The sequence below is a fragment of the Labrus bergylta genome, chromosome 12 (assembly GCF_963930695.1).
Source record: "Labrus bergylta chromosome 12, fLabBer1.1, whole genome shotgun sequence".
Classification (NCBI taxonomy): domain Eukaryota; kingdom Metazoa; phylum Chordata; class Actinopteri; order Labriformes; family Labridae; genus Labrus; species Labrus bergylta.
In genome coordinates, this window is record NC_089206.1 from 14,930,942 (window position 1) to 14,945,883 (window position 14,942).

Genomic DNA, 14,942 nt, shown 5'->3' on the forward strand with positions numbered 1-14,942 from the left:
AATGGTTTATTTATAGACATTAAATATAATCCAGTTTCTGACCGCAGCTTTTGTTTTGATATTTTGTAACTTTCTGTCGTTCGTTCAATAATCCTGTCCGTCTGTGAAGAACACCTGAAGTAAAATTGTATTAAATGTCTCCTTTCTGCAATGCCAGTAAAACACAGATCGCATAGGGCTACTGTAAATCACACTGCTGAGGCCTCATGTGAACTCAAGTTGGACTTTGAATGAATTTTTGTGCACTTTGAATATTGAACAGTGCCTGTGTTTTTAAAATCTTAAATTGGTGTTTTATTGTTGTGTCACAGCTCCCGCACTTTCTTTTTTATTGAAAACAATACGTTGGTTAATCTATGCTGTCACTTCATTGAAACTGTTCTTAGGACATGTGCTGCTGACCTCTTGGCCAGGTCACCCTTGTAAAAGAGATCCTGATCTCAATGGGTTCTTTATCTGGTTAAATAAAGGTTAAATAAAAAAATAAATAAAACTTGTGATATAGAAGATATTAACTAAGTACATTACTTCATAATATATTAAAATATATCATATAATAAAATGACCTTGTTCCCACAAGTTATTATAGAACAAGATATTAACTTGTGCGCACCTGATTTTTTTTAGTATGTGACTTTAGGGGTTCAAAATTTGGCATTCTTTAGGTGGCAATGTCTCTGAACAGAAAATTGCAGCAGAAAAAAAAGAAATACAGGACATGTCAGCAATGGTTTCAAAAAGATGGGTGATCCTTTAATTTAGTGTTTTATGCTGCTAAAAAAAAACAGGAAAATACCCTTGGGTCAGATTATGGATTTCACAAGACCAAGTTTTTATGACTGATGATGGTCAAGAGAGCATAAGGCAGGGGGTTAGGAAACAACCTTTTTTTTAATCAGCTTAGTCTTTCACTCTCACACAAACTCTCTCTCTCTCTCTCTCTCTCTCTCTCTCTCTCTCTCTCTCTCTATCTCCATCTCTCTCGCGCTCTCCTCCCCTCGAGATAGAGAGGCAAATACAGCTTTGGTTGGAGGACTAAGAAAAACAGGGATTTTGCAAGCGGGGAATTGGCCAAATTAAACGTAATCATGCTGTTGTTATATCACTCTCACATCTGGCCTCAGGGTGATTGGCGGGGGCACCTCCGCCATGCCTGCTGTCGGTGCGGTCAACCAGGGGGTGACAGGACGCGCGAGGTGGCCTGCCGATCCAGTGCGCACTAACCATGCCTCCGGCACGGCCCGGAGCACCGAACTTTCACCAAGAAAGAAAGAAAGGAGTGAGCAGGATCGACGCTGTGTTTCAGGTAGGCCACTTTCTTCTCTGGTAACAGTCTGATGCAACAAGTGCTACATCGTCTCTGTGTTGTTGGTTTTTTTTTAACCACACAGTTACGCACTGCACGAGCAATATTTTTCAGATTGAAATCTTCCATACTTTTTTAAAATCGCAATTGATTGACTCAATTGATAATCCTAATTTTATTGTGACTGCATACCAAACATTGGCATTGACTCCACCTGCTTGTGTTTACTTCTGGACAGTAAGTTTAATGCCCTGCTTATTGCTTCCCTATCTCGATGTTTTGGAAGATGTTCACGATTTTTTTAATGCAGCACCTCCCACTTGACTTAAAACAGGCATGCCCCAACAGTTCTGATGTTACATGAGTTCATCATGTGATCTATTTTACATTTTGAGCAACAAAGTGGCTTTTCCACCCGACACAGACATGTTGTGAAGAAAGTAGGAGGAGGTTTGTCTTTAAGATGTAAGAAATTGGACCCTTGAAGTAAACTGCTCTACGAATAACCTGAGAACAGCACTTTTGCCCTTTTGTCAATTTCCTTTCTGCACCTTTTCATGTTCAAAATCTTGTTAAACACATCCCATACTTTTTGACTTAATGTAGCCTATTGAACCCTAAATATGGAAAGACTGTCATCTCCATGTGTATCCTGTTTGATACTAATCTGCATTCAGCAAACTATCTGAACAGAGATTCCTCCATCCTTCAAGCAACACATTTTCATCTAAAGCTGTCAATCTCCCCTGCAACTCCATCCTCCATCTACCTGTCATGGCACACACACACACACACTATCATTGACTGATAGTCCCGTCTAATTCCACCTGTGGTTACATTTTCAAGCACTGGTATGAATCAGATTTGTTACACTCCTTTAAAGGGGAGATTCAATTTACAATAGCAGCTTAAAAAGACATACAAACAAGAGACAACATACATGAGGACTTCATCTATACTCAGTCTGTTCATGATGTTAATGTTTTAAGCTGTAACTAAGACAACAACAACAGAAAAATCTTTAGGGGCCAAAGGGGAATTATTTTGTCAGCAGATGTTTTCATTGAGTCAGTGGGTATTATAGCATCTGTATGTGTGTATATATCTGGATGTCATTCACTTGCATTACTTGTTTTGATGCCACTTAAGCTTAGCGATATGTAAAAGAGAGCTGGACCAGATGGCCAGATACTTACCCTGTCTGTATCCGGCACAATAAAAGGCTTCTAAAAAAACTGTCATAAAATTCCTGTAAATGATACAGGCGTAATCCCCACTTCAGAGGAAGAATGGCAAGGTTATGACTGGAGGGAGGGGGAGGGGGTTATCCAGAGTTGAGGGTGTCTCTTTCATTGTTTCTGAGGTTAATATAACAAGAACATTTTCTCTCCTTTTGAGCAACTTGCCTTCTTTTTGCAGAGATAATAACAAATCACAATATAACTTTAATATGACACTGTATGATCTTGACATTTTCTCTTTCTACAGTGATGTTTCTACTCTCATTCTTCTCACTTGGTTTTAAGTGGACAGAGCAATGTTGTAAAAATATTATGTCACCATAATGGATTAAGTAACATTTGAAGCAGTATCTGATGACAGCTGCTGAGGTGTTTAGTCAGAGTTATAAAATGTCATCAAACCCCTCCACCCTGATGAATCCTTGAAGACATTATGAAAGAACATGAGTGTTGATAACTTTGTTTTGAATATTCAGTGTTAAAGTATATGCTTCTCATATGCGTTTCTTTCAGTGGATTGCAGCATAAATCTGGCCATGCTGGTATGAAGATGAAGACTGTGGAAATTTTAATCATTTAGCTTCTGATTAGGTTCTTCTGGTTCATGAGGTTCATTGGGAAAATGTTTAAATTGCAAGTGAGTGGCACATAAACAATAAAATGGCCCAAAATCTTGTAAATCGGTTGCGGTGTCCATCTAGCTGACTAAATGACAGTGGCCAGTACCTGCGGGAAAAAAAACATCTAATTCTAAAGTGAAGTTTAAAGCAGGCCGACAGTGTATGTGCCATTTATAGATTCTCTGCAGGAAGTTTTTGATTCATTAGGAAGTGATTTTGGCTGTACTCTGCCTGGCTTCCCTTCCCCTTGCCCTATGTGTGTGTGTGTGTGTGTGTGTGTGTGTGTGTGTGTGTGTGTGTGTGTGTGTGTGTGTGTGTGTGTGTGTGTGAGACTTGTCAAAAGGCCAAGTGAGGATTGTGGCCCCAGCTGCTGTGCACTGGGACTTGGCCTGGAGCCAGCAGACACACCCCTGTCAGCATCAGCAGCTTACATCTTATGAATGCACCATAGCAGAGACTGCACGTAGACAATAAACTGCCTCCAAATTCATATTCTGTAGTGAAGTGTAGGGAAAAAAAAAATTATATTTCAATGTTTTCTAGCATAATTCTAAGAAATGTCTTTTCAGCTCTCATGGCATGAGGGCAATATGATGAGCAATATTTTCTGTATTACTGAATTGGTGATGTTTAACATATTGCAGTCAGCGGGAGCTTGGCTGTGTATGATTACCAATCTACAGTTCCTCTTGAGCTTTAAGTTCAGTTGTAACACAGCAGGGCACACTATATAAGATCACTTACTTTCATCACTTGGTCTTTACATCACACTCATGTCAATTTAGCATTAAATAAGTTGTTACCTTTTGAATGATAATGCTTCAATAAGAATGTATGTATGTATTTTTTATAGTGTAATAATTGTGTATTTATTCCTCATTTGAGATATAAGTCAGTTCATCACTGTTTGTTGTATGCACATGTTGGATGGACTTCTTTGACCGTACTTGAACAAAAGTCTATCTTAGGTCTACTTCAGTCCTACTTTCTGACCTCCATCAGTCAAAAGAGTACAGGGACTTATAATCCTCGATCCAAGGATCTTTTCTGGCTGTCTGAACTTGGGAAAAAGGCATTTAAGTTTGCTTCTCCCTTTTACTTGGAGTGAGTTACAAAAAGAGCTGAAACTTAATGAGCAGGTCTTGTTGGACGCTTTTAAGAGGATGTTAAATGACTTGGAAGCAGACACATAACACTTGAGTTTTAGTTCATACCTTGCTTTACACATTTTTCACTTGTGCAGTTTCTATGTCCCAATGTTTGTGTTTCATTTGCTCACCTTTGTCCTTGGAGGACCCACCCCACATGGACAAACACACACATGTGCTCACAAACATCCAATGAGTGCAACACACTAAATATCACTGATGCTCCATTTTGATACTATATTTAGCTCCATTAATGAGCAGCAGCGTTTGGCTTTGGTTATGTGAACTGCATTACCAAATGGACATTTGTAATTCATCTTTGAGTAAGTGATTTAAAAGCTCCAGAGAGAGAGAGAGAGAGGGTTATGATATTCTAAAAATCTGTTGTTAGGATAATAGATGCTTGTTAATTAAAAATATTCTCTCAATGGCCATCTGCACTATACTGTCTGGTAGTGGAGCTTTTTATTTAACGGAATTTTTTATGTTGTGTGTGCACAGCAGATTTGTCAGTGTTTTTTTTCATACACTATAACAACGTGCACTATTGATGTATTTGTGATTATTGTAATGTATAATTTTCCCATAAATACTGAACATATGGAATAACCCTTGTCTTTTCTGACTATATTCATAGCATGGGAGCATTCAGCTTTGGTAATCTAAGGTCAGTGGAAACTGTGTGTTAAACAGAAGCAGACCAAATTTAAAATAAATTAATTATACTTCAGCATATGAAATTGCAAATATTCAATTTTGCACGATTTAAACGCTTTTGCTTGTGAAAAAAGGCCATCATCAATGACTGTCTTATTGAAAAAAAACTTGCCAGTTAATTTCAGCTGAGTTACTAAACCATGTAGCTTTATTTGTAATTAATGAACTTTAACTTAGTTTTCATCTTTACATTGAGTGTTTTTAGCATCACCTTAGCAACCACACTTAAAATATACTTTAGTTTCCCTATCAGGTTATAACAAGCGTAAACAGTGACCAATGTACTGAATCTTTCTGTCTGATACATTAAAGAAACACATCTCAGGCAGACTTTCCCCCGTGTGTCTGTGTGTGTGATGTGTGTGGGGGTTTGTAACTTTTTGTGTTTGTGTGCCTATCTGTGATGGCTCACTAGTATCAGTGTTGATCTGACAGAAGAGATCCCTCGGCTTATAGCACTGAGCTCCCCAGCCTGTATTAATCTGCTTAATAGGGTCAAAACTCTCGTCCAAAAATACCAGCTCTCCCAACCAATGCCCTCACACAGCCAGAAACCCCACACCACGTCAGGACAGGAGCAAAACAAAGGGTACAACCCACAAGGTCAGCCATACGGGGTTTACTGAAAAATCAACATGAGAATGCGGCCTGTAATGAAAAGTTAACAGTAATGTTTGGACACTCGTGTGTGTGTGTGTGTGTGTGTGTGTGTGTGTGTGTGTGTGTGTGTGTGTGCGCGTGTGTGCGAGCGTGCGCATGAGAGCGTGAGAGCTCGTTTAGCAGATTCTCAGAATTTGCTCAGCTGCAAACATCTGTCAAAGATTTATTCGTGTGATAATATTATCTTGGAATTGGGGTTTCAGTTTGTGATGAAGACAGCGAAAGTCTCATAGGGTGAAATAAGGTGAGGCTGTTTTTTTCAAGCAGTTTGCATGCACATTTAAAACACAAGCTTCAGAGGTAGTTACAAAGAAAATGCACATTTTAACTGCTTTGTTTATTCAGCATGTAGTGCATCATAGTATTAGTACAATACAATATAATAATATATAACTTAATATTATTCAGTATCAAAATCTTGAAATGTACAAAATTCTGAAAACAGTCCATGGAGGAAGAAGAGTCACTTTCAAACCATTTTGATCCGTCCAGATGACTACTAGAATCTGATCAACAGATATGACCAAAGCAGGCAAACTAAGGTTAAAATGTGCAATATTCGCCAAGATCACCAGCAAGGAAAAGACCCCTTGAAGCCTCCGGTACAAGTGCAATTACAGACACACACATGAAGACAAACGTACTTAAAACTTGAGCTGATGGTTTTGCAGACATGATGTCGGTAATAAACTGTTTTTGTCTCTTAAAAAAAGCTTTTGACCTTTTGAAAAAATCAACTAAGAACATAATATGTCATTTTTGAAAGGAGTGAGGCAGAAATGTGACATAATGCAATCAGGTTGAGAGAGAGAGAGTGTGTGTATTTGTGTGTGTTTGCATAGAAAAGCAGACATAAATAAGTTGTCACATTATTCAGTAATAATTAATATGTTTATTTTATTTATCATAGGTTTATATTGTCTTTTTGAAACTGTGCATGATGCATGTTGAGCCACTCACATGGGTGTAACAGGAGGTTATATACAATCATAAACTAATTCTTAATCAAACCAGATAAATGTTGGTAAATATAAAAAATGGTTTGAATTTTAAGGTAAATATTGGACATTGTGTCCTTAGGATTACATTGGACATTCACATGCACATCTTGTTGACCGGTTAGCAAAGGATTGGCTTGTGGTTAAGCTCGATCTGCCTGAACATCTGTTCATGTTTACACACATGTGGTAAAGTCAGAGCGGTTAGCCCACTAAAGTGTACAGTTTCTCAGAACAGCATCCAAGGCCATATTTCTCGTGGATTACTATATAGTCTGACCACACTTTCTTTTTTTTCTAGAACCACTTATACCACTGCTTGACTGTATTTCTGTGCATTAGAGCATGAAATGCACTGGGAGTTGTTCTCTCATGGGTTTCTCCCCCTGTGTATAAATAGCATAGCGAGAACAGTCAGAGCACCATGGAGTGGCGTGGGCCCCAAATGACACCTCTGTTTAAGGCTGTTATAAAAACGAGTCAAGGTCACCATGTCACCATAGAAGCATTTTGTCTTCAGTGAAAGGGAACTCTTCCATGCATAAGGACATGTATTAGAGTTTGTGGTTTACTTTTAATGTAAAATATTATACACTTATAGGTTTAATGTGTTAACTATATTTATTCATAATTCCCTTTTTTATCGTTCTTCTGAGTTGTAGCTTGCAAGCCCTCAGTCCCGTCGTTACACACAAATAAATTCATTTTCATACAAGACTAAAGCTCCCCCTTTAATAATGTTGTTTTTAATAAAATGCAAATAGCTTGAACGTGTGAATAAAATACCCAAATGTCAACAAAAATACATTTGACTTGATTTTGATTGATTTCAAAATCTTCATCAATATCATTGCAAAGAAAATAATTTATGTTTTAATGTTCATCATTGTATCTTAGCCACTGCACAATAGAATATTTTGCCATGGTGTGTGCCATTTTCATGTGTGTGTTAGCTGCTGACATCCCGACATTTTTAAAGGACAATGCAAGAAATTAAACTAGTCCTCTATTTCCAGAAGTGGTGGATGAATTCTTACATTAATGACTATACATGACAGGTCGTCATAATGACATTCATCAGAGTAAGAAGCTTAATGAAAACCTTGTAACATTGTGTGTGCACTTTAACATGTTTGAACCTCAAGACATTCAAAGGACATAAAACACAAGTGACTTTTCTAATAATTATACAAGTAATAAAGGGGGAAAAAAAAGACATGCAGATTAAACAGCGATGACATGAGTATCCTAGTTGTAGGACTAGTTGTCTGCACATGCTCCAGTTCTATAAGAGTTAGGAGGCAGCTTCCTTACATGCCTGCGAGCACAAATATGTTTTACAACGTGTGGACGGAGAGGTATGATCGAGAGGGTCTGAATGCTGCTCTGTGGAGCTCTGCAGTAGGTAAGTATCATTGGCCCCTAGAGATATTCACTTTCTCTGTTTTTTTCTGCTTTAGTGATGGAAGATAACATAATAATAATTTAAAATGCATGTTCTCTTGGTATGCAGCATAGATGGAGGTTTTAAGTAAAAGAATAGATGGAGATCTGCTCTGAAAGTGGAAGTTGTAAGTTCTGATTCCTCTTCACCAAGGCACTCTTTTATCATTCATTCTTCCCGTACATGTTGACTGCCTTAATGGACTTGTTGACTATCATTTATTTATTGTGATACTGTAAATAAGTGTGATATGCTTGTGAATGTGTCTGTGTGTGTGTGTGTGTGTGTGTGTGTGTGTGTGTGTGTGTGTGTGTGTGTGTGTGTGTGTGTGTGTCTGTGTGTGTTTCTGTGTGTGTGTGTGTGTGCGTGTGTGTGTGCGTATGTGAGGGAGTCAAGCATGGCGAGATCAGTGGATCTTATCACAGAGTTCCAGTCTAGAGGGCTTTAAGCACATCACACAGGTCACTGATATAGACGTCTTAGCGGCACACACAGACACAAACACTCAAACAAATACACGTCCATGCATACACAAAATATTAATGAAGCAATATCCCCATTTTTTCCCCTGCTGACCCTCTTTGTTGTTTTGTTTTTGTAGCCTGTTTGAACACTTGTTTGCATGTGTTAGTGTGTGTGCATGTGGCCTTTGCACCCAGCTCTAGTTTCCACTCCAGCATAGGGTTACCCCTTGTAGTCTATGATAGATTAGGCGTTCTGATGCCATTTGAGGATGTAGCAAAAGCAATGGCTTTGGCAGAACTTGGGACAGAATCTTTTTCTCCTCCTGCTTGTGCTTTTTACAGCATGTGATACACACTTTTTCTGTAGACTTCCTGCTAAGGAAGGTAAGGTGTGTGCTGCTTGTGTGATTCTCCTTCTTTGTGCTTGTCTCATGCGCTTCTCTAGTGCTCGTTTACACTGAAGTTAGCGTTTCACCCACCTTCAATAGAGAGAATCCAGGAAGCAGATTTTTTTAACTGCAGCATTTGATGTGCAATACCTTACCAGGAGCACACATTTCAAAAGTTATTCAGTCAAATTTCACTTTCCTTTAAGACACAGCAGAAACCTTTGCCTGACCTTATAAAACCTCCGCACATCTCGGCCTCTATACTGTAATCAAAGGTTAAGAACTGAATCAGAGCAATTTTCTTAATGTGTTTTGGGAACCATTTGTCAATTTGGAGAGTAAGCCATCTGTCTTTCCGATACTCTTAGTCACAGACATTAAGGGTAAGCAGTTATTTTGGTTGAATTAGACAAAATGTAATATTGATGGCAAATTGAATTATTGGGAAAACGTTAAGAATCAGGCATGCAGAGCAGTATCAATGTATCAAAATTCAAAGTATTTATTTAAGAGCATCTCTTGTATAAGAGTGTAGCTCCATATCCTGAACAAAGTTCTGCTCGCTCGAACAGAATAATTGAATCACTTTGGTCATGTGGCTTCATAAAGGGTTTGATTCAATTGAAATGCATCTCCTGTCTGCTTTTTATCAAGTGTGTCACAGTCCTATTTACGACAACTTTTCATTGGACATCTTTACTAGTTTTAATCTAGCATTCAGTCTGCACAGTCAAACACACTTTTGTTTCTTTTGCCCCTCCTCGTCATCTGATTTTTTTCTAATCTTGAGAAAACACCCTTCCTGGCTGCTTTGTCATCAGCCTGTCTTTCCATCCTCCCACCTTTCAACTCCTATTCTCTCTCATAGTCATTTTTCTTCTCTTGCGATTTGTCCTCAGCCCACCCAATGAATCCACCCACATCTGTCTTCCCAACTATTTTTTGTGTCATCCTCCTTATTCATTCAGTCGGCCCTCCTCTCTTTCTTTCTTTCTTTCTTTCTCTCTCTCTCTCTCTCTCTCTCTCTCTCTCTCTCTTCTCTCTCTTCTCAGCAGGATTGTTATCACTGGAATTAGGTTTAGGTGGTGACTCATGTCTGGAGTCTTTAATTAAACAGCTGTAGGCCTCAGATCTCTGTAACAAGCAAACACATGTAAATTGCACATATCCACAAGTAGACTGAGAGCAGTTAGAGGTGGCACTTTTTATTTAGCACGGAGCAGGCACAGAGTCGGTAAACTGATGAGTCCTGGTGTCTGGAGGAGGCTAGGCCAATCCTATCACTGTACAGCAAGTTAATTATGCACTAATGTATGCACAGACCCAGTTACCCTGCATTTACCTGGGGTCATTTAAGGCCGTGTACCTTGATTCCCCATTCCTCTGGCGACCAGCTGATGAAGAAAGTAAAAAAGGGGAAGATACAGAAATAAGGGAAAAGAATAAGAGGAAGAGGGTGAGGCAGCCAGAATATAGAAAGAAAGAAGGGATTAGACTGGAGCAGGCTCAACTTTTGTGGCAAGAAAAACAAAACTCCACGCTACTTCTTTATACTCTGTTTTTGTGGAGGCACTGGTGAGTCATGTAATAGTGAAAAAGGCAAACATAAAACAACTGATTAACTTAGTAAATTGGTTGTAAGTGTAGCTAGCAGAGGATTTAATTATTCAAAAAGTTTTAATAAAACAATCTGCATACACAGAATTTTCTAAACAGTAAACTAATCACTTTCTCAAATGGGAAGGTTTCTAAGAAAACAAGGAGTCAAAAAAAAACATGTGAAATCCATCGTCATACTCTTGTTTCATCATTACAATAAGTACAATTCAAACCCTAAACTGTTGACACCAACACACTGACTCTCTACGTTCTGTCTCTTCAGGTGTTGGAGGGAATAAAGGAAAAAAGGAGGCTTTCTCTGTCCCGGCCACTGTAACATCTGCTGTTGTTCTTCTCTGCTGATTCTGGTGACTGAGCTGCCCATCAGTCTAAGCAACTGTCCATCAAACTAACTGTGTGTTAGTGATTGTTTTATCCTGGGGTTCCAGGCTTTGCACTGGCTGAGCCGCAGCCATGGAGGTGGCCCTGGTAGACTTTGAGAGCCTGGGTGATCTTGACGGCAGCCTCGAGGATGAGGTAGACACCTATGCTGATGAGACCACCGCTCTCACAGTGGACTTTCCTCAGGGGCTAAACAGCCCCGGCAGCAACTACCTCCTTCGAGTCCCTCAGCTTTCTTCTCCACCCTCCCACCACAGCCCAGTTCCCTCCCATATGTGGGAATCCACCTCATCTTCGCCCATTCCACAGACGCAGACACTAAGAGTACTGAAGTCTCCAACCATGCCAACTCCAAACAGACAGGGGCGTAGTAGCTGTGCCAGTATGATCTCCAACTGGAAATTGCTGCTAAACAGTGATGGAACCAAGGAAAGTGAGACCATTTTCAGCCGGCTTGCCAAGGAGTGCTGCGAGGATCTGTTTGTAGATAAAAGGGGGCTAGATGATGGAGACCAAAAAGTTATCATCAACATTGCTGGTCTTCGTTTTGAGACCCAGCTCAAAACATTGGACCAGTTTCCTGATACCCTGCTAGGAGATCCTCTAAAGAGGATGGACTACTTTGATCCAATGAGGAACGAGTACTTCTTTGATCGTAACCGACCCAGCTTTGACGGGATCTTGTATTACTATCAATCTGGCGGTAAGGTTAGACGTCCAGCTAACGTTCCCCTGGATGTGTTTGCAGATGAAATACTGTTCTATCAGCTTGGAAGCGAGGCTATGGAGCAGTTCAGAGAAGATGAAGGATTCATAAAGGACGTTGAGATCCCTCTACCTGATAATGATGTGTACAGGCAATTCTGGCTACTGTTTGAGTACCCAGAGAGCTCAAATGCAGCCCGAGGTGTAGCACTTGTGTCCGTTTTTGTTATTGTTATATCCATCATTATTTTCTGCATGGAAACCCTACCAGAATTTAGAGATGACAGTGACCCAATTGTGCCCACAGCAGTATTGCCTTTCAACCAGTCCAGACTTTACACTTCCGTGGCACCATCTGGTGCAGAGCCCACAACTTTCTCCGATCCCTTCTTCATCATCGAGTCTGCGTGCATCGCATGGTTCTTCTTTGAGCTGTGTGTGAGATTTTGGGTCTGTCCTAGCAAAAGCGACTTTTTCCACAACCTCATGAACATCATTGACATTATATCCATCATCCCTTACTTTGTAACTGTAGTCACAGAATTGGTCACAACGCCACAGGAGAACTCGGGACAGAACATGTCTTTGGCTATTCTGCGAATCATTCGCCTGGTGAGGGTGTTTCGTATCTTCAAACTCTCACGTCACTCCAAGGGGCTGCAGATCTTGGGACAGACTCTGAAGGCCAGTATGCGTGAGCTTGGTTTGCTTATCTTCTTCCTCTTCATCGGAGTCATCCTCTTTTCCAGTGCTATCTACTTTGCTGAAGTAGATGAGCCAAACACACAGTTTGTTAGCATACCTGATGGCTTCTGGTGGGCTGTTGTAACCATGACCACAGTTGGCTATGGGGATATGTGTCCTATCACAATGGGGGGTAAAATGGTGGGCACCTTGTGTGCCATTGCAGGCGTGCTTACCATTGCTTTGCCTGTTCCTGTCATTGTCTCCAACTTTAACTACTTCTACCACAGAGAGACAGAAGCAGAGGATAAGCTACCTCTGGCTGATGCAGTAGAAGAAGCCATGAAGGCTGAGGCCCGTAGCACACAGGGAAGCAACACCTCGCTTAATAAAGCTAATGGCATCTGACAAATTGACAAAGGGAAATAACTGTGGAAGGGGACAATATGGCACAAGAGACTTTGATACAAGGCAGGAAACACATTCTGTCTAGAAGAGTTTGCGGGAAATGAAATGTTTCGATTTCCCTCATGATAATGGAATCTATGACGTGTTTGTACCAAGTGAAACAAAAGTTTTCTAAGAATATGCAGAATGAACTGTATTAACCTTTCACGTGTCTATTATGAATTTGACACTTGATAACAGACAAACAGAATCATTTATTTAATGAATGTCCAAGACACATTTCGCTTTGTTTTAGTATGTATGTTTGAACGATGTATGACGATGACTATTTATCCTATTCACAACATTGTGAACACCACTTTCCTTTTTGACGTTTTTGGTAATAAGCTCTATTAACACAACTTTCACACTGTTTATTTCAAGGCCATGAAGGTTTAGACAAGTCAAATGTAATGAACGGTTAAGAAAAAGTTAAATGTCAACAATGTTTAGAAGATTGTTACTGTAAACTGCACTGGGGATATGCTACTTTGTAACTCAGCTTGTAGGAATTACCTTTCAAACAACTTTGTGTGCATTTACCACCCAATTCATTTTCTTACAAACACACAGGAAGGGACATTTATTGTAAAGCTAGACTTTTCTGTTATCTTAAAAACTGGTGCGGTTTCCAGGTAAAACCGTAATGGATAGGAAAAAGGTCAATCTGACACAAATTAGACAAAGATTGTACAAAGTAGCATCAACAAAAACACAAACACAATATCCCTGCAAGTGCGAATGAGTAACTTGTGAGTAGTGTCTAGAACACAGCTTTCCTCTATTTAATTATTTCAAATTGTATCATGATACTCTTGCATCTATTAATTTCTTTGATGAGTAGTGTTGGTTAGAACCCTTCACTGTTGTGAGCAGTCTGACTCCACAAAATTGACAATAATGGAGTGCCTTAAATAATGTATTGTTAAGAAACTGATGCATTTGCCATATTTAATCTTTCTGTGATATCTATGTTTTGTATCCATCTATGCTCAACTATTTTGATTCAGCTTGGTTGAAAATGCAGAAGTTGCACTCTCTCTGACCTTAACTTGTGCAAAGTTTGCTGGTCCCCCTATCTTTCTAAAGGTAGATATTATCCTTACAAGTTATGGATTTCTTTACAAATATCACACTTCTAGATTAGTAGCTTTTTTATCTTGTTGTTTGATTTAGGGAGACTAAACCTTTCAATGGCACTACATAAACTTTACCAAACCTACCTTCAAAGATTAAAAAACAGATGAATGAAGCCAAAGAATGATTGGTTAATGAGCAAATGTAATAAAGGTAACTGTTGCAGGCCCAGGGGACCCTATGTTCTGTGATCCATCGTACTTACTGAAGGTGTAATTGTAAATCATACTGTATCAGTGTAATGTTGTGATGGTATGGTTTTATCAGTATTTGGATCCAAGAATATGATGTTTGTAAGATAGATTTACAGTAGAACTGTGTCTGAATTTCTGGTAAATATATGGACAAGTAAAGATGTGCTGCCCAAGTGTTTGATCAGCCTTATGGTGATGATGACGATAAGGTATAATGTCTTTTTTTTTCAGTCCTTTGTCTCTGAAGTCACTATTGTAAAGTGACTTTAGAGACAGACTTGCCTGCATCATCATAGCTACAGCAGGTCAGAGTTAATAACCCCAACAAGACCATTACACTGTATTAGTATGTATGAAAATATTTCAGTATACAATTTACTGTAATGTATGCAATATATCCTGGGATTTGAAATCATATCTTCTCATGTTTTATATGCTTTAAGGTGTTTATAGAAAGACACGCATGTTGGCACGCATACACAGCGTGTGTGTGTGTGTGTGTGTGTGTGTGTGTGTGTGTGTGTGTGTGTGTGTGTGTGTGTGTGTGTGTGTGTGTGTGTGTGTGTCTGTAGGCTAGTGGGTGTGTCTTATGCCCTATGTACAGAGGCTATAGTCTGCATCACAGCAGCCGAGGGTACGAATGCAACTCCCTCCGCCCAACATTTCCTGCCTCTCTTCAGCTGTCCTATCTAATAAAGGCAAAAAGCCCTCAAATGTAACTTTAAAAAAATATTTACCTGCAAGTGCTCTCAGGGCAAAAACAATAATAAAACAACATAATAAGTAA

At 39.4% G+C, this 14,942-nt stretch overlaps 1 protein-coding gene across 1 annotated transcript; it reads left to right on the forward strand.

Annotated features, from left to right (window-relative positions):
* Positions 1-991: 991 nt before the first annotated feature.
* kcna10a (potassium voltage-gated channel, shaker-related subfamily, member 10a) lies at positions 992-14,942 on the forward strand. Its single transcript, XM_020635066.3, has 2 exons — positions 992-1,306; positions 10,870-14,942. Exon 2 carries the CDS (start codon positions 11,061-11,063, stop codon positions 12,783-12,785), a length of 1,725 nt encoding a protein of 574 aa, XP_020490722.2. The 5' UTR covers positions 992-1,306; positions 10,870-11,060; the 3' UTR covers positions 12,786-14,942.

Coding starts and splice junctions, on each gene's coding strand:
- kcna10a (XM_020635066.3), top strand. CDS start 11,061: ATGGAGGTGGCCCTGGTAGACTTTGAGAGCCTGGGTGATCTTGACGGC.